This window comes from Pteropus alecto, unplaced genomic scaffold (assembly GCF_000325575.1).
Source record: "Pteropus alecto unplaced genomic scaffold, ASM32557v1 scaffold166, whole genome shotgun sequence".
Classification (NCBI taxonomy): Eukaryota; Metazoa; Chordata; class Mammalia; order Chiroptera; family Pteropodidae; genus Pteropus; species Pteropus alecto.
Genome location: NW_006439757.1, coordinates 691,855 through 716,275, shown reverse-complemented (window position 1 = coordinate 716,275; position 24,421 = coordinate 691,855). Strand labels below are relative to the sequence as shown.

At 40.8% G+C, this 24,421-nt stretch overlaps 1 protein-coding gene across 1 annotated transcript in view; it reads right to left on the bottom strand.

Moving 5' to 3' along the window:
- Nucleotides 1-24,421, bottom strand: part of DOCK5 (dedicator of cytokinesis 5) — a 136,389-nt gene that overhangs the window by 100,496 nt on the left and 11,472 nt on the right. The window contains exons 3-6 of the mRNA XM_015593274.2: nucleotides 16,258-16,298; nucleotides 10,999-11,054; nucleotides 9,083-9,179; nucleotides 752-763 (exon numbers count right to left, since the gene is read on the bottom strand). Coding sequence (XP_015448760.1) covers nucleotides 752-763; nucleotides 9,083-9,179; nucleotides 10,999-11,054; nucleotides 16,258-16,298 — 206 coding nt within the window. The remainder of the gene's footprint in view (nucleotides 1-751; nucleotides 764-9,082; nucleotides 9,180-10,998; nucleotides 11,055-16,257; nucleotides 16,299-24,421) is intronic.

The following is a 24,421-nucleotide window of genomic DNA, read 5'->3' as shown; positions in this document are numbered from 1 at the left end:
CTCCCCTATTACAATTTTAGAAACAGATATGCAATTGCAGGATAAATGGATGGTCCTAACTCATGAATATATCAAATCAGCCATGCACCCTACGATTCTGAACATGTCACTCCTCTGTTTAAAACCCTCCAGAGATTTCCATTGTCTTTTAAATTTAGTAGATCACATTGTAAGTTCGTTCCTATCCTGGCTCCTGCCTCTGTTCCCACCAATCTCTACCTCAACAATCTCCACTCCTTGCACGAAAGCCACGCCCATTTCTGCAGAGCACCCCAGACTCTCTTAATACGTTACTTCCTCTATCTGAAACCAGTTTTCTCCTTTTCCCCTGAACTTACTCCCATGCTCATCCCCCATACCCTACGTCCTCTGTCAACTGCTAATTCTTACTCCTTCACTCTCGACTTAGAAATCAGAAGTCTCTTCCTCAAACCCTTACTCTAGGTTCGTTGTCCCTCTCCCAGCTCCTGGAAGTAACTCCTGTCACGGCATCAGAACCTCAGCCATGGCTGGCTTGTCTTGCTCTCCCCTTAAATAGTAAGACCTACAGAACAAGGAGCTTGTCCAGTTTTTCATCCCTAGGAGCTGGCACAGAGCAGGCACTCTATAAAAAGGCCCTACATGAGTGAGTTAGGGATGGAGAATTATAATTTCAGAGATAATAGATAAAGGAAAATAAAATGTAAAATGCTGTTTTTAAATCTCCATATGATTGTTAGACCATCCAGAAAATTGTTAGACCTAGAATAATTAAACAATTATTCTGGACTTTTGGTAAGAACGTCCTGTAACCGAACTAAATTAACTTATGACCAACTAATAATTTGTGCCTCAATCATTTTAAGAGTCAAATACTTAATGGCAAAGCTGGTACGACCTTGATTCTATCTAAATAACTGATCGATTCATTATATTAAAAAACAAGTCAAGAGCATCTACTATGTTCTGGAAATAAAGTTCCTGCCATGGCAGGAAAGATAGCAATAAATAAGTAAATTTTATATATATATATATATACACACACACACACACACACATATTTATATATACAATGTATATATAATGTTTATATATACATACATACACAAGATAATTTCAGACTATGAAAAATACAAGAACTTGCATGTTAAGTGAAATAAGTCAGATGGAAAAGCACAAGAACCATATAATTTCACTCATATGTGAGATATAAAACAGAAAATAAACAAACAAGCAAACTTATAGATACAGACAACAGAACGGTGGTTACCAGAAAGGAAGAGGTTTGCGGGGAGGATGAAGAGGGTAAAGGGAATAAAATATATAGTGACTGAAGGAGTCTAGACTTTGAGTGGTGAGCACACAATGCAACACACAGATGATGTATGATAGAATTGTATACCTGAAACTTATATCATGTTATTAACCAATGTTATCCCAATGAATTTAATTTAAAAAAAGTAGTAGAAAAAAAGAAGAAAATAAATAAATAGGACTATACGATAGGGTGTATGTGGGGAAAGGGGGACACTTTAGACAGAGGAGTCAGGAAAAACTCTTGTGTTTCACTTTTGAAATACATTTTTTTAAATAAAAATCTGTATAATTCTACTTACCTCGTATATACTGTGAAACAACTTCTTTTTTATTTATAGGTGAAAAGTGATATTGTTATGTAACCATATACTTCTAAAATTATAGAAAATATTATCTGCTATAAAAACCCCCCCCCCCCGCCCCCAACACACACATGTTGTTAACGGCTGCACAGCATGTCCTGTAGTGATGTTCTTCCACAATCATCTCAGGAATAAACTGCTGGGCAAGATATCAACTAGAATCAGGGCTGAAAGCATCCAAGATCCTCCTGAACAAAGAGAAAACGTGGAGGGAGGAGGCCTCGGCCTAGAAGTGGGAGGCAGCAGCGAGATAGCAGAGCCCCCAAAAGTGCAAAATTCTTTGAGAACACAAAGGAAAGAGAACTCCTTCACCTGCGATTGCAACGTACTCTATTTACACCATCGATTTGAAAAACACAGATCTCGAAGCCCGCTTCGAATTTTGAAACTCCCTACATTTTCGGCTTTTAATATTTTCTGAATTGCCTCTTTCTCATCAGCCAGCTTCCCGAAAAGCATAAAAATGAGACTTTTAAAATTCTATGTTTAACAAGCAAAGGTAAAATCCCTGCTTTTTTCACTCAATTCTGTAAAAACAAAAAAGGTTTCCTTCTCATTGTGTTTTAAACTGGAAAAAGGAGTCAGAAATGAAGCCCATAAAATTTGCCTTTCAAAGTTGCTAGGCAGAAGGATTTTTTTTCTTTCTTGCAACCTATTTGTCTATTCCTAGTTAAGGTTTTTTTTTTTTCTTTTTTCTTTTTTTAAATGTTTTCTCATTTTAATTAAGCTATTTGGTCTAATAATATGGTAAAGAAAGGGCTCAAAGACCCAGGGGAGCCTCTATGGGAGAATGCTCTTTGAGACACATGCTCACGAGTTCTTGGTCTCAATTATATTAGATATTATCCAAGGCAATTTAATTATTGCCTGTCCATATCAGCCTTGTTTGCCAAGATCTCCCCCAAAAGAAGGATGAAGACAGCCATTCTTCTCTGATTTACTCTGCCAAATTAATTCTGAAAAGACAAGCTGGAACACATCAAAGGAAGCAATTTCCCCATTTACTTTAAGGAAATGAATTTTGTTGCCACATTCCTTAGATTGTTCTAAGTAGGGTGTTCTGTGCCAGAGCTGGCCCCTGACACTTTAGGGATTCTAAGGGGAGCGTATGAGGACAGGCGAGAAGAAAATCAAGTCCCTCTACAAGACCATGAGCCGAGAATCCCCAAGTCTCCATCTGTTCTCGCTGTCATGCCCTCCATCCCACCCTCTTTCTAAATCCTGCACAGCCCAAGTCGGCCTGCTGTAGCGTGCCTCTCTATTATCTCCAGCCCTCACTAATTTCAGTCATTCTATTGTCACATAATTTAGGAGGGCAGGGAATTTATTTAATAATTTCTTTGATGCTCTCAGCAAAATGTCAGCACAATCCTGGAACACGGGAGGCACTCAAAAACAAATCTGGAAAGCTCAAATGCAATATAGCACTCTGGCTTTGATTCAAAGATTATATACACCAAGTGGAGAAATCTAAATATTTTTCTACCAGATGGTAAAGATGTTCCTGCATTTGTTTCCAGTTTCACCCTCTTATCTACTCAAAGATCTCTGAGGTCTTATTTTTTATGTCTCTATTCTGGATATCTTTTTTTTTTTTAAAGAATTTCTAGAGATAAAAACAATGTCACAAGGAAAAAAACCAGCTTTGCCTTCAATAGCGGCAGGAATACAGAAGCCATCCACTGAGTATTTTTAGAAATTCTGGGGGCCATTGTGACAATGGCACCACCGCACTGGGTGTCAGAAAACCTGGATTCTTCTATTCTTTGCTTTCCCAAAGAACTAAGGCCCCACTCAAAAGACTGACTCAATCCTTCATCTCCCCCTCTGCAAAAGAATCATCTTTTTCCTCAGTTCACCAACCTTTTCTCTTACGAGCAGATTTTATAATTTAGAGGCAAAAGTGTTTGACTGAATGTATGGGGACTTGGTTCCTATCTCTAATCGTATCATTAACTTGCTAAGTGACTTTGGGCAAATTATTCTCCTTGGGATACACCCGTCTGTAAAATAAAGGGACTGGCACTACGATCGTTCCCAAGGAGAAGCGTCTCCAAGTCTGTGATCGAGATATTAAACTCAATTACTCCTCCGACAACTTCCTGATTAACTGTATCTGATTCTGACCAACCCACTGATGATGTCCTTATACACTTGGGTGGCTCTATATCAAATTTCACCGTATAGAGCTCTCTCTACAATTAATCTCATGCCTTTTCCGAGTATCTGTAACTCCTGGGGTCCAGAATAGTGTCCTGGTTCCTCTGTGTCCTCCTGCTGCACAGACTCTACCTCTGGGAAGAAGGGAACCCACAGCGTCCCTGCCACACTCTTGCTCGCCATTCTAGTGGCTTTTCTCTCTGTCAGCAAAAGGCTGTGCCTGACTAGCAAAGGCTTAATTGCTAAAGAAATGACTACAGTAAAAGACAATTTTGTACCTCTGGAAGTAGTGCAAAAAATCCTGAAAGCCAGGCAACAAAAAAGAAAAATAGAACTGGAAAAACCCCTAAAGCACCACTGCTGCCCTGCCCCAGTCACCGCCTGTCTTGTCTTGCCTCTCATGAGCACAGCGCTGAAGCAGAGCTTGCAACGCACAGATAAAATGCCCTGACAACATGACGATGCTTTTTCTATGGAAACTTTCTGTCCTCGGTAACAAGCGATCAGATGCTGGTTTCAAACCATGAAACCAGCTTAATTACACTTCAGAGCATATGTTCTAGCCACCAGTAATAACCACCAGTTCAAAAAGATTAGACTTGAGTGGCCTGGATATACACTGATGAAAAGAAAGGCCAATTCATGGTGTCCAGCAAGCTTCCCCGCCTCCATCTCAGCTATGGACACTTTTGCTCCAACTATAGACTAGCACGAGGTTTTATTTTGCTGGCAAATCTTAAGTTGAGAGATCAGTCCTTCGTATGAACTACATTTTAGAAATCAAATTCACTTAATTCAACAATATGATAACCACCTTCTACCACCAGGCTCTTCTCAAATCTCTTTTCCATAAGAAGATAGGATTAGATTCACTCTCCCACTCTTACATAGACAAAACAGCCTGGCTGACCAAAACTCACTGAACCATTTCTACAGGTGGAAGGTGGAAAACAGCACTGAGCTAAATGTCACGGTGAAATATTTCAGAGCATGCTGATGACGTCTAACCATCTCATAATTTCCTGGAGAGTCCCTCTTCCAAAAATTCTTATCTCGACGTCCTCCAAAATATACTCCAACTTATCAGTTTTCAAGACCTGATTTTTAGTTGAGAAAATATGAGGTTATGATGCGGGATGTAAATTTGTGCATATTCAGAAAGTATAGTTGGGTTGTTATTGAGAAGGTAAACTTAGATATTACATCAATCCAATAGTGTCAAAATCAATCCATAGGCGTCTGCCCTTCTAACTGGAGGAACTCACATGTAAGCAGGGAGATACGCTGCTAGAAATACAAGCCACAGGATCTACTCTCCAAGGCTGGGGAAGCAGAAATATCCTGAGAGGCAGCAGAGAACAATGGACAACAGACTCAAAACCATGGACCTAGTTAAGCCCGAAGCTGGAGGGTGCACACTTAAATGACTTCAGGGCAAAATTCCGCAGTGCAGTCTAGTTCTTCCCCCTTAAACTTGTCATCATTAATTAGCTCTTTGGTGATGCACTGCTGTCAGGAGAGCCACGGGCCGTCACATTTTGAAGACAGTGTGCCAGGCACCAACCATCCCAGGAGTTTTACACAGATTATCCTACTAAATTCTTATAGCATATTTGCAAGGCATATACAGTATACAATTACCACTTGAAGTGAGGAAAATAAACTTAGGAGATCAAAGGACTCGTCTCAGGCTGCAGAATCAGCCAGTGGCATACCCTGAACCCAAACCCCTGCCTTTGGAATCTGCGTTCTTTCCGTTTTGATTTGTTTGTTTGTAGTCACTATTACTGGGTTTGTTACTTTTGGTGAATATAAACGTACATATCTAATAAGGGAGCAAGCCAAAATTTAAGTACTGGCCTCCTGTCTGACCCTAATGTCCACAGTGTTGCCATTCTGCCAGGGGACCACCTTCTCATTCAAAAAGTTTCCTTCTTTTCTGATCAACCACTAAAAACACACCCAGTAAACAAGCTCCAATTGAGGACGAACAATGCAGGCAAAGCTCCTCGGAAACTGTTGTAAACCTGCACTCTGCATTCCTTTCTGGACAAATCTATGCCTCCTGGACTTGAATCTAAAGAAGGAGGCTCACAATCTATGGTGAGAAACACTCAGCCTAGTTACTGAGTGCTCAAGGCCACTCCAAGGCTTAAGACGATAATACATGGAAAGGAAGTGGCCTTGGATAAGGGGGCACACACAAGGGAGCTTCAGAGTCTCCAAGTCAGATCAGAGGGACACAGAACCAAGGCTGACCAGAGGGAGGACAACCAGAGCGGCTACTGTTTCCAGCTAAGAAAGCAGCAAGGATCACATGCTCACATTTGCAGAATCCTGGATCTGCCTGTACAGTGATTTCATAGCCACCGTTTCTTTTCAGATCCCTACAACTCTATGGAGTAAACGAGACAGATTTTATATCACTTTTACAGAGGGACATAATCCTGGAGATGCTTGGAGACCTCAAGGGCTTGTCCAAGACCACAGAGCCATTTGGGGCAGGGCTTGGATGAGAAACCAAGCTTCCCAATTTCTAGTCCAGTGTCTGTTTCCTACAGCTTGCTTCTTCCCCAAAGCATAAGGCTAACATCCACCAGGAAAGATAATTAAATGGAGGAAATAATACCAATAGAACACAGAGGAAAGAAGGAAGGTGGGGTATGTCATCATTTCTTTTTTCTACTGTGGATAAGTGGGTTCCCCTTTCTTCAGCATAAGGCACTCCCCTCTCTTTTAAAACATACTATGGTTATTTCACAAGGTTACAGTATGACTGCTAAAAATACATCATAGCTATACAGATATCTCTCTCGTCTAGAATCATTGCCCACGTTGACATGACTGGGCTGAATCTGGTAAGTATATTGCATTTCCTCTTACCTAAGACTCTAGGTCTACAACATAAATTTTTCGTGAACTCAGACTGGGAACAGAACCAGAAAATGTGTTTTAGAGAAACGCGGAGGTTCTAAGACCCCATAGGTGTCCTAAGACATCCGACAGAACTTTCCGGCTCATCTGCGACAGGACATGCATCAGAGGAACAATATGAGTATGGATGTCGATTAGGAAGCTCTGTATTCATCATTATGGAGACAGAAGGAACTTACACAATCGGAAAACAAAAACACCAAAGAACTGGGGCGGGGCAGGGGAGGTGAAAGCTTCAGATTTGGATTCCTTTTACTTATTTCTCAGTGAAGCATAATTTTTGAGGTTTGCTACTTTGACACACAAATTTTCTAGAAAGAAGTTCGGAAATTCTGTATGAAGTAAACTGTCAATGGTCTAGGAAGGGGATTAAAAAAAAAGAGAGAAAGCCACGATTTATAACAAACCCATTTTAAGTGGATTATTTCTTAATCATGATCATGTGTCAAAAGCAGAAGCAGATTGCTCAGCCCTATTATTTCATCTAGGTTCCCATGATGAGTGTATTTCAGTCAACCAACAGCAGTTGTAAGACATTTTTATATATTTACAAACAACAAAATAATGTTATTAGATGTCAAAATTAAGATAGGAACTGTGCTGCCCTCTGAGATAGGATGGACTTTTTTTTTTTAACTTAGAACCCAATTCTGCTATTAAATAGTGAAATGCCCACATAAGATATCCCAAACCTGAGCTTATCACCATTTAACTACTAAAAAATTTGGAAGCCCGAATACATGAATCATACTTCTTCCTCCCTGATTCACTTATTTCTCATTTCTGTTCAGGCACAATTACCTGTGGACATGTGGATGACAGAGATAATGAACTGAACACAAGAGCTGTGTTTTAGCAAAAGGAAAAATCTGCCTCATTCATACTCTCCACTCTTCTACATTACACCTTAAAAAAAAATTTCTGTCCAGTACTTATTATTAATATGTTTCACTACTCACCGATTTCCAGAAAGAATATGTTAAGGAACTAACTCATGTTTTTGCAATTCTCCATCCATTAAACTTGATCCACCCACCGCTAGCTAATCAATTAACCAGAACCAGAGAGTGCTTCCAGGAGAAATTCAAGATGATCAATCAATACAAGCCAAAGGGCTGAAAACAGCATTTCTATCCTCCTGGAGCTCGTGATTTAAGAACTAGCAGGTTAGCTCTCTCCTCAATTGAACATAAAGAGATCAAAAGACCACTGGCAGTACGAGGCAGTATGCCCCAAGGGCCAGATGACGGATTCAGCCTTAAGTGCCCCGACAGTCCAGAAGGAAACATTAAGTCTTGGTGTGTTTAGAAGACACATTATGAAGAAGAAAGGGCTTAAACTTGGCCTTGAAGAATGGGGCAGTCAGGGAAAAATCACGTGATTTTCTACCAAAGGGGCAGGTGATTTTTGCTGTTATGATCCATCTGGAAAACAACAGCCCTGAATGAAAATGAAATATCTTATAAGAACTCTTAGAATTATGCTAGGATGGCCTTTTGATTATTGCTTTTCATACTTAGGGTCTAGGGTGATGTATTCCCAATAACTTGTTAAGACTGGCTTTTGAGAGTTAAAGTGAAGAATCATCACATAACTGAAAAAAAATCGAGATAAACAAAAAGCCACATCAAGGAAAGAGAACAGCTCCCAGGCCATCGAATTGAGTCTGTTCCCTCACTGAACACATTCACTCACAGAACAAGAGAATATACGTTCACAGGAATCCCCAGCCAGCCCTGGAAGCCTGGATGATGCTTGGAGAGGCAAGGCCTAGTGATGCTCGCCCACCAGGTCTCCAGGAAAGAGGGAACTTTAGAAAAGTGTTTGTACAGTCCGATATCGAGGCAGATGCAAGCTTGCTGCCAACGGACTTTGAGCATTCTTGGCCTCTTGCAAGACAGCTGCCCAGGTGTTCGACACCTGTAGAGGCTGAGAGAATGTCCCGGAGCTTCCTCACTGATAAAATAGTAATAACTGCACCTAATTTATAGGAGTATTGTTAAGATTAACAGTCCCTGGAACTTAGTAAGGACTATGTGTTTGTAGCTGTTATTATCCTTATTACTTTACAATCAGCATGTTGTCAGTTGAGAAAAGACTAAACTAACGATTATATACACTTCCTCCTCCATCTATTATCATCAAGGACCCCAGTCTGGAGAAATGAGAATCCGCTGGTTATCAGCCATTGTACGGTCCATGTAAGATGCACCCACTTTCCACACGTTGATAAATAGCGACCCCTTGCAGAGAACCACTTCGCAGCAGAACAGACAAGCTGAGGGCCCAGGAATAATGTTACCAACTCTAAGCCCCAAGGGAAAACTCACCACGTAGAGCTTCCGCCAGATGACAGCCCATTCCCGCAGCGTGGATGTGAGCTCCTGCACCAGCGGGAGCTCACCAGGAATCACAGTCTCATGCTGCCTAAAGAGAACCAGACAGATGCCCACGTTACTCCGAGTTGATTATTGCTGTTTTTGTTGATGGAGGTCAGATTTCCCAAAGCTCAAAGATGAGAATGGGTCTGGCTGGGCTTGAAACAAAGCAAAACTTGTCCATTGTGGGAAGGTTTGTGTAGGAGACTTCATAACATCTCAGCATCTGAGAAAAGAGAAGGAGCCTGAGGACACCACATTACTCAAATGAACTAAGTTTCTGCCACTTGATGGTCCCAAAGCCCAGCTTTGATCTCCCCATTTTGCATCTCTATGGGAGCCCTAATTACTGAACCAGACTGGCTTCAGCAGTTCCTAGAGATGGAAGCCAAAATCCAATATTTTAGCTGGGTCTGCCAAGCCGCCATTTCTGCTGGGAGGGTGGATGGAAAAGTGTGTATGGCACAAGGGTTCTGGGGCTCGTAAGCCCACACAGCACCTGCCGGGGGAACCGCGGTGGTGCCACCTTCTGGAAAGGTACTAGGTTTTCTTCTCATCTGCAGCCTCTCAGCATAAAAACCGTGTATGCGCCCAACTCCTCGCTTACTCACAGGAGACGTGTAACAAAATAGGCCCGACATTTACCCACACAAATCTTCTCTAATATTTTTCTGGTTAGCAAAAGTAGAAAAGGAGAGAGCGAGCAAAGGAATGGAGATTGTGGTAGGACTGCCAGACTTACATAAAAATACAGGATGCCTAGCTAAGTCTGAATTTCAGAAAGACTAAAATAATTTTTTTAGTATGCCTCAGGAAATATCTGGGACATACTGTAAAAAATTACTTGCTGTTATCTGAATCTCAAATTTAACTGAGCGTCCTGCATTTCATGTGGCAACCCTACTCAGTGGGAGTATGACTCCCATTCGGCATTTCCACCCATGTGACTGTGGCTGGTGACACTGGAGGTTGCCCAGGAATGGCTCACTGGAAAAAAGATTCTCCAGGAGGGAGGACGCCCAGTTATCCAGTCTGATTTTGCTAGCAAGGAGTTGTGTGAATCTGGGCATGTCTCTATCTCTCATCTCTCAAACCAGGGGGCGGAACTTATGCCCGAGGATGTTCTTTGCAGCAGTGAGTCTGCGAGACTCTGTAACGCGCTCTCCTCTCTATCAGCCCTGGGACTCCAGTCCGCCCCAGGCTCTCCAGGCTTGCCAACTAAGTGGCCTCTCTCTCCCACTTCAGGCTGTGTGTCCGACTCCTCTTAGCTGTCACAGAGGCAGTACATTCCAGAACAAATGGTAAGGTGAACAAGAAACAGGAATATCCAAAATGCAATGAAGTTCATCTGTTCACACACATTATGTCCGAATTTCATATCAAGCTCATGACAAAGGCAGGACCAGGCTTGTTTTCCAGGCCAGAGGTGCCCTGAGGCCACTTGACTTGTCCAGGGTTCAGAGCTGATCAGTGCAGCAGGAAGCCTGCTCCTCCATCTCACAGAGCTCCCATACTGGGGCTCTCAGGTCTCGTCAGCAAAAGAGCAGCAAACATTCATACGTGCACTGCGTGCACACAGGCACGTGCAGAGCTGGTGAACAGGTAGTGCCCGAGGAAGGTAAAGGCACCTTGTTGTGTCATTATCTGTCTTTACTGTCCCTAGAAAGGATGCCAGGGAGGAACGATTATAAAAAAGAGGAGACCAAAAAAAAAAAAAAGAATTGTCTCAGGAAAATGTTTTTCTTTCTTTCTTTCAGATGAGAAGTGGAACTAATGAGTCAAGAGAAATAACATACAAAAGGCATATTCTTTAATGATAATTTTACATCTTCATTGTTTTTTAGGAGTCTTCCCAAATTGGAACTTACCCTCGGTCTTCCACAGTTGCCTCCTTCAAATGGATATACGTTTCAGGGAAAATACCCTACAAAGGAAAGAACTTCGGTTATATGGCCACGAAGATCTCAGGCCAAAAGAAAGAGCATGGATGGCAGCCAGAATAAACGGAGGAGAGAAAGGACGCCTGGACAATAGCTACAGTGATCAATCACAATGACTGACTACCGAAACGAAATCATGGCCAAAACACTGCAAATTAAGATTTGGGTTTCAGAGAGTTTAAGATATAATGCTTCATAAATGAACAGGCAAACATGCCCAGGTCATTTCGGAGCTGCAGTAATAGTAAGGAGTTTAACCATGAGATCCTAAACGCCTCCAGATCCTACCTGCCATGAGACGATTCCCTTTAAAGCAGGGATCCTCCAACCGGCTGCACCTCAGGTGAGCGGCGGGTGAGTGAGCGAAGCTTCATCTGTATCTGCAGCCGCTCCCCAGCACTAGCATCACCACCTCAGCTCCACCTCAGACCATCAGGCATTAGATTCTAATAGGAGCACCGGTCCCTGGTGCCAAAAAGGTGGGGGACCGCTGCTTTAAAGGGTTTCCCATAATTAGTAAGATGAAGGGCTATGTACTTAGTGGCCCATAAAATTAGAGCGATTTTCTGAAGTGACTCCTCTCAGCACTTCCATTTTAACCAAATGGGCCCCAAATCAATTAGTACTAGTTATCTGGTTATTTTTAGCACTTCCCAGTCTCAAACTGCTCTTCTATATAAGAGGCGATTCTGCATCAGTACCATACCATTGCCCAGGGGAAAACCGAAGCCTGGAAAGACCACGAGAAAGCCTGCCAACAGTCAGCAGAAACGGAAGAAATAAAGATCAGATCTAACCAATAAGAAGCAAGCCGTGGATGTGAGGTTTTTAAATGCCAAAAACTTCTGTTGTTAACTGTGTGATATGCCCATTGATAAACAGCCATCTGGATAAACCGCCACCTGGAAATGGTGTTGTGGTTCTTTGTTTTATGGTCCTTTGCATGCCAGGCCAGCAAAGGTAGAAGAACTCGTTTAACAGGCATTATTGTCTCAACTGCTCCTAGCCCTGTAGCTATAAAAGTTAGTGCAACCCTGTGGGCACTCCAGTCAGAGGTGGCTGACCACAAAGGTGAGGGAGGGACGTCCCTCTGCCTGGGGGACTGGGTCAAAGATGCATGTCTACCCAAAGATCCTTAATACATTCAGACAGAAAAAGAGTGAATTTCAACTGGGGTCGGTCGTGTGTCTAATTTCTTGTGCTATATTTACCCACACGATACTCTTCCTCCTCTGTTTTAACCCTTTGCCAATAAAACAGTAAACAACAAGAAAATCTGAGATTGTTCATTTATGCTCCCAGCACTGGTGATGATGACAAGGTGGATCTTGCCGCTGCTTGAGTCAAAAGCAAAATGGCCATCCTTTCCTGCCAGGCAGTAAGAACCAAAAAAATGTGTATATTTTCCCTTCCTTGCCTTGAGAAAGGGGCAGGAACAGGGTGTATGAGTGGGATATCACTGTCCCAATCCTGTTATTCATAAGACCCCGCACACACTCAGTGGCAAGGTATTATGGCCTCTTTCATTATAGGGATAAGATTCAGAGTGATTTTGGAAAACTGATCAGCCTAAAACAAACAAAAGTATTATATGAGTATAATTCCTTTTGGGCCTGATTTCTGGGGTTCTGAAGCTTCAGATCTGTCCTTAGGATGCTTAAGGAACTTTGGGTATTTCTTCTGACTGAGACGCTGAGGTAAATGTTGTATTGACTACTATCTTTGTGGAGAACCAGTCTTGGCTGTCCAAAACTCAGCTCAAGGACATGATGTTAAGTGATGTTAAGGGCAGACACAAAAGGAGACATACTACATGATTCCACTTATATGCGATATCTAGAGTAGTCGAATTCATAGTGACAGAAAAAACAGGGGATGCCAGGAGCTGAGGGGAGGGAGGAATGGGGAGTTAGTGTTCAACAGGGACAGAGTTTTAGTTTTGGAAGATGGGAAAGTTCTGGGGATGGATGATGGACACGGCTGCAAATAATGTGAATGTACTTAATATCCCTGAACTGTACATTCAAAATTTTTTTTAAAATTTTAACTCTTATGTGTATTTTAGTACAATTAAAAAAATGTTCACAATGCATAAAAAAGCAGAACATTGGGTAAAGATGAACCACTTAAAGTGACAGTTATGGGAGCCATATTTAAAAGTTAAAATAAGATGTAACACTGCTAGTCCCAAGGACTATCCTTGCAGATTTTTCAAATCAAGAAGGTAAAGGACCAATTAAAATTTTCACACACTCGTAATCTGATGACTGGTCTCCTTCTAATCATGGGATAAATCCAAGATAGAAGCATTCATAATATAAACAACTTTGTAACATCTAAGCAGTTGCTTATAACATCTAAGCAAATAAGTTATATTGGGTGCACAAATGATGATTTTCATATATGAATATATTTATATTGTTGTATAACCACTCCGTTATGTGTTAGCATCACTTTTCCATGATAGCATATGTCTACCTACAGACATTTAATTGCTCTGGTAAATCTGAGGCTTAACAGAACATTTCTTGTGCCATTATGACACACAGAAAGCCAGAATCAACCTGAGTAATACATTTCTGATTTACAGCCTCTCAATTTTGCTTTCCCTTTCTCAATGTAACCTATTCACTTGAGTAAAACAAAAAAAACAAACAAATAAAAACAAAACAAAACAGAACAAAACAAAACACTAATGAATCTCTAGATATTGCCCTTACCCACACTTCCACAATCCTGCTCAGATCAATACAGGTTTCTGTAAAGCTCTTGGCTTCTTCGATTTGTAAAACCACTGGCTCATTTTAACACCACTCTAAATGGCTATGTCTACTTATAAATGACACCAAAAATTTCCATTAAAATAATAGGTCTTTCAAACAACTCTTCCCCTAAAGACTGGCAAATGAAGGAAACAACATTTGAGACCATTTGAAATAGGCTGGATCTCTTAATGAAGGGGTGTCAGAAGTTGAGCATAATTCATGACAACTAAATTTGAATTCCCTCTATTTTTCCTGGATCTCTCTATAAGAAAGACATTTTGACTTAAAAATCAATGAGTAAATGCACGGCCCTTGTTTGTACTATCATTTTGTTGAATTACAAAGTTTAATTATCAAGAACTAAGAGAAGCTCTTACTGAAATAATTCTTCTAAAGGATGAGATTTAACATTTAAATAAGGGGTTTTAAAAAAAATAAGTACGAAAAAATTAAAAACACATCTAGAACCTGTTCTTTAGATACTAGTGTGGCACCCCATCTATTCACTCTTCAAAGCAGACAACAGAGGCATTAGCCAGATGGGGTTTGATATATTAGGAAATCAAAGGATGCCTTAGAAACCAAGGTCGTTTTTGCTCATAAAGGATCGTTACATACTACACACTCTGTGAAAGGGAAAGCTATGCTCTGGGGCCTTGTTTCAACATGGTTCACATTCACCAGTTAAAAATCAAGAATTTTGTTTGTCCTTTAAGTTCATATGATGTTATCTGAGAGTGCTTTTTTTTGTGTGTTCATTTTTTTAAGTTAACTTTTTAAAAAGTATAGGGAATAAAGTGACACAAGTATTCTTGTTCTTTAATAAATTTAGAACTTCAAAATATAATTATGCTTTGAAATAACTACCACTCCCATAATTATGAGTGAAATAAACACTAATAGTGCTAAACCTAAACCAAGGAGCAGAAGTGTCTGTAAATACCAGGTACTCTTGTCTAACCAGTGTTCAGAAAGCAAGGTCTTTGCTCTAGCTCATGCATCTGCCATCTTGGTCCCTATTTGAAGGCCTGGAGAAATTAAAGTCAGCAAGAGATTAAATGAAAATAATAAAGCTGAAAATGAAACATGTGGTACAAGAATCTGTGGGTAGAAAATTTCAGCAAGGGAGTTTCGGGAGGGATCAAAGGACCAAAATTGTGGGAGTTGTTATCTGCATTACAAGCACACGCCTTCAGTCTCGTAGATTTGTAAAATTTGTACACTTACACATACTCTGTATTTGTAAAATACAGAGTATGACTGAAGAATCAACAAGGTGGAAGGCTTGACCAGGACAGTTTGGGTTTCTAATGGCCCGGACCTTGTAGAAAAGCATTTTTTCTGAGCCCTGAGGTCTTTTGTGAGTTGTGAGCTGTGTGCTGGGATTATTTCTATCTCATCTGCTTTTTTTCAAAAAATAAGAAAGGTTGGGAAAGGTTGGGAAAGGTTGGGAAAGGTTGACTCACCTCTGGATAAATTCTAAAATGTTTCCCTCACCCCTTTCCTAATTCTCTATTTTGCATGTGAACTAACTGTGAAAAAATGCAGCCCTATCAACTGGGCTGCATTTTCAAAAGAAAGTGCTGACACGCTATGCTGCCCCAGAGTGCAGTGTCAAAGGAAAAGAGCCCACCTGACCTAAATAAACTGAGGGGCTATTAACATAATTAATAGATTTCCTTTAGCTTGATGATTAGCAGTATTGGCACTTGGAAAAGAAACCCACTAGAATCAGTATTTTTCAAACTCTTTGCCCGTGATGAGGTACATTTTCATGGCAACCCAGTACTTTCCATACACGAAATATAATTTAAAATACATAAAACATGTAAAAATATGGACCTAAGCAAAGGTTTCATGAAAAAATACAACAGCATTCCATTTTCTTTTCTATTTTTCAGTTATGTTTTATGGAAAATATTGGTTATAACCCACTATATTGATTTTATGGTGTGTTATTGGGGTTGTGAAGTTCAGTTTGCAAACTACTGCTCTAGTTGGTTTATTTTACAATGAAGGAAAGACTCAAATGGAAACATGCTGACTGGGAGTTCAGTATAGGAACAAAAGGAAAAAGGTAAAAGCATGGGTCTCTCCATGAAAGAGAACGCCAATGACAGCAATGTCACTGCTTAGCTTGAGGGTCAAGGAGCAAGAAGCCTGCAGAGGCCCTGCCTGGTCTGTGACTTCAACTCTGGCCCTTTATCCTTGAGTTGGCTGGTGGGAAATTTGGTCGGTGAGACTTGCACTATTTTATAGTAGCACTGAGATCAGAGAATTTGCTTTTACAACCAAAGAACAGCTGTCAAAGAGAAAGCAAACTAGGTCTAGAGATAGCAGAAAGCAGATAATGGGATCAGATAGCACAACGTAAAATCAGCAGACAGAATTCAACCAAAAAAAATTGAATGATGAGTCATACCTTTTTCGATTTATTTTGGAGGGTATATCCTCTGTACCAACCTGTCAAGGTATAAAAGAACATAAAATCTTATATGTTATCTGGGATAATATAAAGATATTAGCAATATATATCCTCATATTCTGTTAGAATACTGGAATGAAATCCAAGAGACAATTAGCAGACAATATGTTAGAATTAATAAGCATTTTTGTTTATTATACAATAAAAATCTAGATCAATTTGAGAGCTTTATTCTCTTAATAACTAAAAATTTACGATTCATTTAGAACCATGCTTCATTGCTGCTCCTTTGGAGAAAGGACAGAAAACAAGACAAGGCAGAGGCAGCCCAGCCTCTTAACATCTTAATACCTTATAGTATGAATGAATAGAGACTTTAATCCATATACATATATATATATATTACAAGTCATCTTATACTCTTAAAATAGATATTTTAAAATAGTTTGTATCATCTTACTCTCTCTTAAATTCCAAGCATAAGAACCACTATTCTGGAAAAACTTTAAATTGGAGTAGCAAATCTTATCTATACAAATATTTGCACTAAAAAAATTAAATGAATAATAAAAGAACATTTCAAATAATTCTCAGCAATGGTACAAACACCTCCCACAATAAAAATATTTTATATGTTTGCTTGATGAGGCTTTAAGGCTTTAACTTCCTTTTTAAAATTCCAATAAATACGCATATACCTATGGACATTTTCCCAGGTTCTGTCTTGTAGAAGGGAGTATATAATTTAATCTGTCCATAAACACATATTTTATATTAAAAATTTATTGAACACGTACTATAGGTAACTCACTGTAATAATTTTCCTCATTCCCCATGCCCATCAGGCATGAAGGTGGTCATATTGCCTAAGTAACCTCTGTTGTAAGTGGTACATATGTGTAAAGCAGCCATAAACATACAGTGAATAGATGCAAGTCGTAATTAAAATGTCAGGCAGTTGCTTAGTAGAGCGGTCTCCAACCTTTCTGGCACCAGGGAACGGTGTTCCTATGAGATCTAATGCCTGATGATCTGAGGTGGAGCTGAGATGGTGATGCTAGCGCTGGGGGAGAGTCATGGGCCACTCACCTCTTGCTGTGCGGCCTGGTTCCTAACAGGTCACAGACCTGGGGCTTGGGGATCCCTGGCTTAACAGGGTTCTAGACCTTTTTTGTAATTTGTTTCATACAAAATTATCCAGAAAACAGACACAATCAAGTAGAAATTTGAATTTACTTTCTTTGTGCATAGGTTTAATAACACTTTCCCACATTTTAAAGTGTCAGTATTCAAGAATTACAAATTTTGCTATTTTTTAGAGGGAGGAATGGGGCATTTTCCTGTAGAATCATTATAGGTTTGCATCAAGGCTCCTGATTGAGAAAATGATATTGGAACAGGATATTGGAAACCCTGCTCCCAATTTAGAATGCCAAAGTGTGCAAGAGATTCAGCTTTAACACCAAGCTAAACATTTCTCCCAAGTCTCAAGCGTCTTTACCATTGGTATACACTTGCTGGGTCTGCTAACACATGAAAATGGCTGTTGCATGAGTGAATGACTTCAACTTCATCCTAGGATGAGGGAGGGGGAGGCAAGCTGAAAAACAATACTTTAGTTTCTTTCAACTAGTTTTCATCTCTCCAAGCTGAAAACTGTTATTATCAAGCTGTTACAATATAGACTTTGTTTCACTTTCAGAGAGGAATTTACCTGTACTTTTGTAAACAGTATTTTTACACAGCCATTCATCACAGAATTATGCTTCCTGAACCTGTCATTTTTGAAAACCTTTTTTTTACCTCCTAAGTATCCTCTAGAATCATGGTATGGTAAAACCCCAATCTAAAGGATTTGTAAAATCCACGCTGGATTTGTAAAAGTGAACATTCATTTTTCTTGGCATTAGGGAGTAGCAGAGCACTATGTCTGGAGTTTTAATCATATACTATCAAGACTCCATAAATTCAATTGCTAAATACTACAAGGGATATGGTAGTTCAAGAGTTGTCTTTACATGCTGTCGAGTTGGCTTTGATTCGTGGCAACCCTATGAATGAGTGATGTCCACCATGTTTTGTCTTCAACAGCCCTGCTCAGCTCCTATAGACTCGTGCCTGTGCTTCTTTCATGGAGTCAGTCCATCTCATATTTGGTCTTCCTCTTTTCCTGCTGCCTTCTATTTTCCTCTGAATTACTGTCTTTTCCAAAGAATCCTGGCTTCTTATATAATGGGCCCAAAGTAGAACAACTTCAGTTTTGTCAAGAGTATGTTTGCACATTACAAATCTGAGTTGTGACATAAGCAAGAACACAATTTTTCAATCAATCCCAATATTTAAAGTGAGATAATCACAGTTAAATACAGTAATGCAATTAGGCTTCTGAATGTGTCACAACACAAAGAGGTAGCAGAGGTATATCAACAAGCAGCAATAAGCAACGCGTAGTGTGAACTAGTAGGAATCTCAGATCCTTTCTTAAGTTAGTACATTATTAAAATGAAAGGAATGATTGGGGGTGGGGGGGCGTGTAGTGAGTCCAGAGGGCTACTCTTACCAACCAACATGTAAAATGACAGTCTCAAAAAGTAACCGTGGTGAACATCGAAAGTAATTCTATGCCATGGGTTCCTCTTCCATTAGGCACACCAGTCATTTCTGCTTTCCTGGCACTGTTCCAACCAGAATAAAAGTCTGTCCCTTCCAGTTTGAAAATGTCAGAGCTTATAATTCCATTGTCAAAGCTGATTACTTTATCTGGTTTCTCACATAAGCTCCATCAATCAAGACTCTATCATCTGCTCCATTTCACCTCACTTGTCCAAAGGATCTCTCGCTTTCTGGCTCCCATGTGATAGGCTCCTCATTCGGCTCTTCTTCCCTCTACATATAGTCATTCAACATATATTTATTACTTTAGGCACCATAGTGTACTGGGGAGCAAGAATTACATTGAAGATTAGGCTCTAAGGTTAAGAAAAAGAATAATGACAGTGCTAAGTAGAAGTGCTCAAGGACAGTAACACGGGACCATACTTTAGATAAGGTGACCAAGGAAAGGTCACCCTGCGAAGCTAAAAGGAACAGCTCTGAAAAGGGAGAAGGCAGTATGAAGGTGGTGAGAGGCAGGCATGATTCCTGACCCTGGCTGCCCATTAGATTCGCCAGGAAACAAAAATACTGAAGCCTGGGCCACATCCACAAATATTCTGATTTAATTGGACCTGGGTGGGGCCCAGGCTTAGTGCTTCTAAAAAGTCTCCCTGGTGATGCTAATGTGCAGTCAAGATTGGTTAACATATATATAAGTATTATATGCCATAGTGGAATATCAATTTTATTCTAAGTACAATGGGAAGTCAATGGAGGGTTCTAAAGGACATCATCCTCCAAATACTTTAAAAAGATCATGTGCTTGCTCTGTGAGAATGAACTGTGGGAGGTGAGACAGAGTAGAAAGAGGGACATCAGTGAGGAGAATAGTAGGTACAGAGAAAATGGAGAGATGAAAAGATGCAGGACATATTTTGAATTAATCGAAGTTGCTCACGACTGAGCTGGGAATAGCCATGAATAGGAGGAAGAATGGCAAATATTCAAGGGTTTGGAGATCTTGAGCTTAGGCAAATAGATGGATAGTACTACTCTTTGGTATAGAAATACTGAAAAAAATGGAAAACATTGAGGAATAGAAGACAGAATGAAGAGATATCTGCATTCTGTCCTGAACAACTGAGCCCAGAGCCATTAGGTGGGACAGGGCAAGTCAGGCGTTTACAAGGGTGGTGGTGGCAGGGGTGGGGGATTCCACACACAAGGCCAGACTGGCAGGGCGTGTCAGAACCCAAGCAGAGCAAGGCAGGCATCCATGTGAGGGTGTGGGACCCACATGGGACATCAGCCTAACTGGAGTGAGGCAGGAGTCTCCACACACAGAAGTTGCTTGGGATGGTACACTGATGTGCGCTAAGACAGTGACAACGGCGGAGGAGAATGTCCACATGGGACAAGGGAGAAGGCATGGTAGTGAAGATGGAGATTGGTTACATAGTGGGGGATTGATCAAATAAGTAAACATTAGGAATCTTGGAAGTCAAGTTTCTTAATTCACAGAAGGGGGTTATGAACACTGAAAGGGAAAAAACTAGAATGATGACGGATTGGAATTGAAGGTACCCATGTGTACTCATGCCTTAAAACACATAGGTTGAAATTCATAGAAGGGTTAATTCTATTTATGCACACATGTATAAATATTATCCCCAGCTCTGCTAAAATACCTATTATTTCTTATTTTTTCCAACCCTGATACAGGTAATGAAGATGTCAGAAAACAAGCCATATACCTGGTCTAGACACCAACCACTCCAAAATGAGGCAGGACAGAGGATTCCACGAGGAACAAATCCAAGGTAAAAAAAGGAACTGAGAAATTATTTCATTTTTCTGAGATATCAGGAGGAAATTAAACACTTCTGTCAGAAAGACTGGATATGAAATAGAGGTAGGTCCATAGAGAACCAAGGCAAATCCAGAGTGATCTAAATTAGAACAGTATTTATTTTGTAGGGGTGGGAATTGTGTGAAGGAGGCAACAGGGAACTTACAGGGGGCAAGGGAAATGTTCCGCACCCGGACCGGAGTATGAGGTACACAGGGTATATTCATTTGTTAAAACTCATCGAACAGGAACCTAAGTTGAGTGTATTTCACTGTATACAAATTTTATTGTAACTTTTAAAAACCATACAAAATTTACACTCTCAAATGAACACTACAAGTAACCACCTCAAAGTGACACAGAATTCAATGATAATGGATTACTCAGGTATTACTGAATATTTTTATTTGAAACTGCCTCTGAAACCAGTTGGGGTCATGTGTGGAAAATCATAGAACCATTTCTCCATTACTTTCACTTTGTACTGTGCCTCCCCAAAGACATTATTCAGCTTAATTACTTACTTCGTGCTCCAAAGCTGAATGAGTTTTGCTATTTCCAAAAGTTTAACCACAGATTGGAGATTCATTTACTCATTCAACAGAAGAGATGCTAGGAGAACAGGACATACAATGCCGCCATCCTTCTAAGTCTTACTTTATAAAGGGAAGAGAAAAACATATACATGGAAACACACAAGCAAAGAAACAGAGCAATTTCATATAAGACTAAAAGTTACGAAGGAATGAAAGGGTCATGTGGAAGAGGGTGACACAGAGGGGTGACTTCAGAAAGTGTGGTTAGAAAATTCTCTCTGAGGGGGCACCTTGGAGCTGAGTATTCACATCATTAATGTGGTCATTCATTCATTATACATAAAAACACTTACTGAACACCAGTGTGCCAGACATTGTCTTCAAGGAGAAAGGAAATAGATTTATAAACAAATAATTACATACAAAAGGGCTTTTAATGGTAATGCTTGGACACAGACACACAAAGGGAGAATTATGAATATGCTAAAGACTCAGAAGGCAATTACTGAGGGGGACTTTGAAGATTTTTTTGAACCACAAATGCATCATTTAGATGCGTAAGTCATGGAGTGTTTTTTAAAATCTCTCATTTTGCAGCCCATGATAAATTAGTATCCTCTCTCCTCTCGCACACCAATCAATAAATTATTTTTTAAGGTGGTAAATATACATAACAAATAAGTGATCATTTTAAGCATTTTAAAGTTGTGTACAACCATTAATTATTTTTGACCTCCCAGGAATTAAAGACAAGAAACAGACAGGGAGCCATTGTTCACATGTACCCACGATGTGGGGGAGGGGAGGGTCTGGGGAAGAGCAGGTGCTAAATTCTGTTGTTTTGCCTTTCAGTGTCACTGGTCTGGTAGTTGGCTGGGTAAAGCACAGTTAATTAGGCCAAGGTCAAAGGTTCCACCCCCCGAGGACCAGGTAAACCTGTCAGGTTTCCATGGCGTTAGCCTGCCCTCCTATTCCCAGAGAGTGTCCCTCCAAGCTCTGCCTCAGGTCCCTCTGGGGAAGCGGTGAGCAGAAAAAGCTCACAGGACTGACAAGAGATACGGCTCAGTTGCTGGATCTTCGCCCATGGGCAGTGCACTCACTACCTTCCAGAGCCTCGGACTTCAGGATGCTCACTTTCTAAATGCACTGACCCGCTCACTGGAGCTTTTGAAAAGAAGCTCAAAGGCAGAAAGTAATAGAACACGAAAATGGTAAAAGATAAATATATTCTTTTGTACCATTTTGTGGGACAAATCAGTTTTCCTGGTAAATTATCTCAGCTCAGTTTTATGTTACCTGACATAGTGAGATGGATATTGCAAGTCTGAGCTCCAAAAGGATCTCAGAGTTCACTGAAACTTAACATCCTTACTTAAAAAAGGAAACATAGGCAAGAAACTGAAAAGGTTGTCCAAAGTCAACAGATGACTTACTATCTAAGTTGGGAGAACAAATGCAGGTCTCCTACCACCCAGCTCTCGTTCTTTTCCTTCCCCAGTGCTACCGCCAGGGCTGTGCTGGGGGACAGTGAATGGCATCATACTTGTACTGCCTTTTGGGGGAGGGAAGAGTGGCCGCGATATCCCCCCAATATAAAACACGCATGCACCAGCATGCCAATTAAGTGGGAAAGAAACAGACGTGGTTTCCATCTTCAATTTTATTTCTCAGATGGACAAGAAAAAGACGTGTCTTTGCCGTGCCTGGCACATGGCAGTCACTCAGCAAACTTTTAAGGGAAGTATTAATGAGCTAGTAGCCATGGACAGAACAGACTGATGCAAGGAATGTGCAATAAAATCTGCAGCTACAAGGCACAACCTGACTGCAAGGTCAAAGGACCCTTCTCTCTCCATGGGGTCCCAAGCCCAGTGGAAAGAGCTGCATGGGACCAGAGCACCCCACCTATGAGGCCGGAATGAGCAGAAAAGAGGTGGCCCTGCTCCTTCAGGAGGGGACTCGCTTGAAATCTAAAGGCTTAGGTCTCCACCCTGGTTCTGTGTAACCAGCTCTGTGGGACTAACTCCATGTCTTCGATGGTTAACCTAAAGTTAATGAAAGCTTTCATTTCTTAAATTTCCTTCTACAAAAATATTCTTTTTTTTTTTTTCCATCTCATAGCCTCATAGCTAAAATGCCGAGGTTCCTCCTGGTGACCAACAGCAGATGGTGATGTTGGAGACCTCACGAGACAAGCAGAGGAGTCTGGTCCAGGTGGATGCGGGGGAGGGGCAGATCTCAATCACAAGGGACAGAATGGAAAGATGACACATCCAAATGTCCACCGCAAAACTAGGAAACCTCTCTGTCACTTCACAGACACTTGCAAGCTCAGTAAGGAGGAAGACATAAAATTCCTCTCTAGTCTAATTAACATCACCACTCTCGTGTGTCCGTTCCCTTTATATTTTCTCTGTGTGGCTTTTTCTCTCTTTCTTCAGGAAAACAAAGTAATCCTGCTTTAAAAAAAATTAGTCCTTCTTGCTATTGGCCCTAATTTCCCTCTTCTGTGACCCCTTTCTCTAATTTATGCAACTAGTTCAAGAAAGCTGGAATGAAAAAATACAGCATGCAATTCTAGCAGTGGTAGCAATGGATTTGCTGCACCTCACACTGGGTTTGTCATCATCAGCACCAACTTGCAAGATGGACGAGAAAGAGGTGTAGGTTTGTGAGTGAAGAATCAATGCGTCGAGCACAATGTTTAAAGAGGCCCAGCTTTATAAGGGACTACGCTAGGCCCTGTGTGGCCTCAAAGAGTTTGAGAATATAATAAACCACAAGCCCTGATCTCGAAAAATTTCTAATCTAATTGCTAGGGAAACAGAGAGACACAGGTGACGGGTAGGGAGACACCTGCATGTCTAGCTTACCAGGATTGCTGGAATCTCAGTGCAGGGTACCCTTTGCAGAAAACCGCCGAAGCTTCCTGGGAAGGACACTGAGATTAGAGGAGAGAGGTAAAGGCTGCCTTAAATTCTGAAGGGGGAATGGAAGGCCCAGTAAGGAAATCCATCGCGTGCCGGCATGCTGGAAATCTGTGTGCCTCAGCTAGGAGGATGAGTCGGGTGAGGAGTGTACCCCGACGCAACACTCGGCACTGTCCCTAAGACTCCTCTGGCCTGGGTCACACGCAAAAGTGGAGCCCAGTAGTGGTGACAGCATTAAGAGTCCTGGTGAC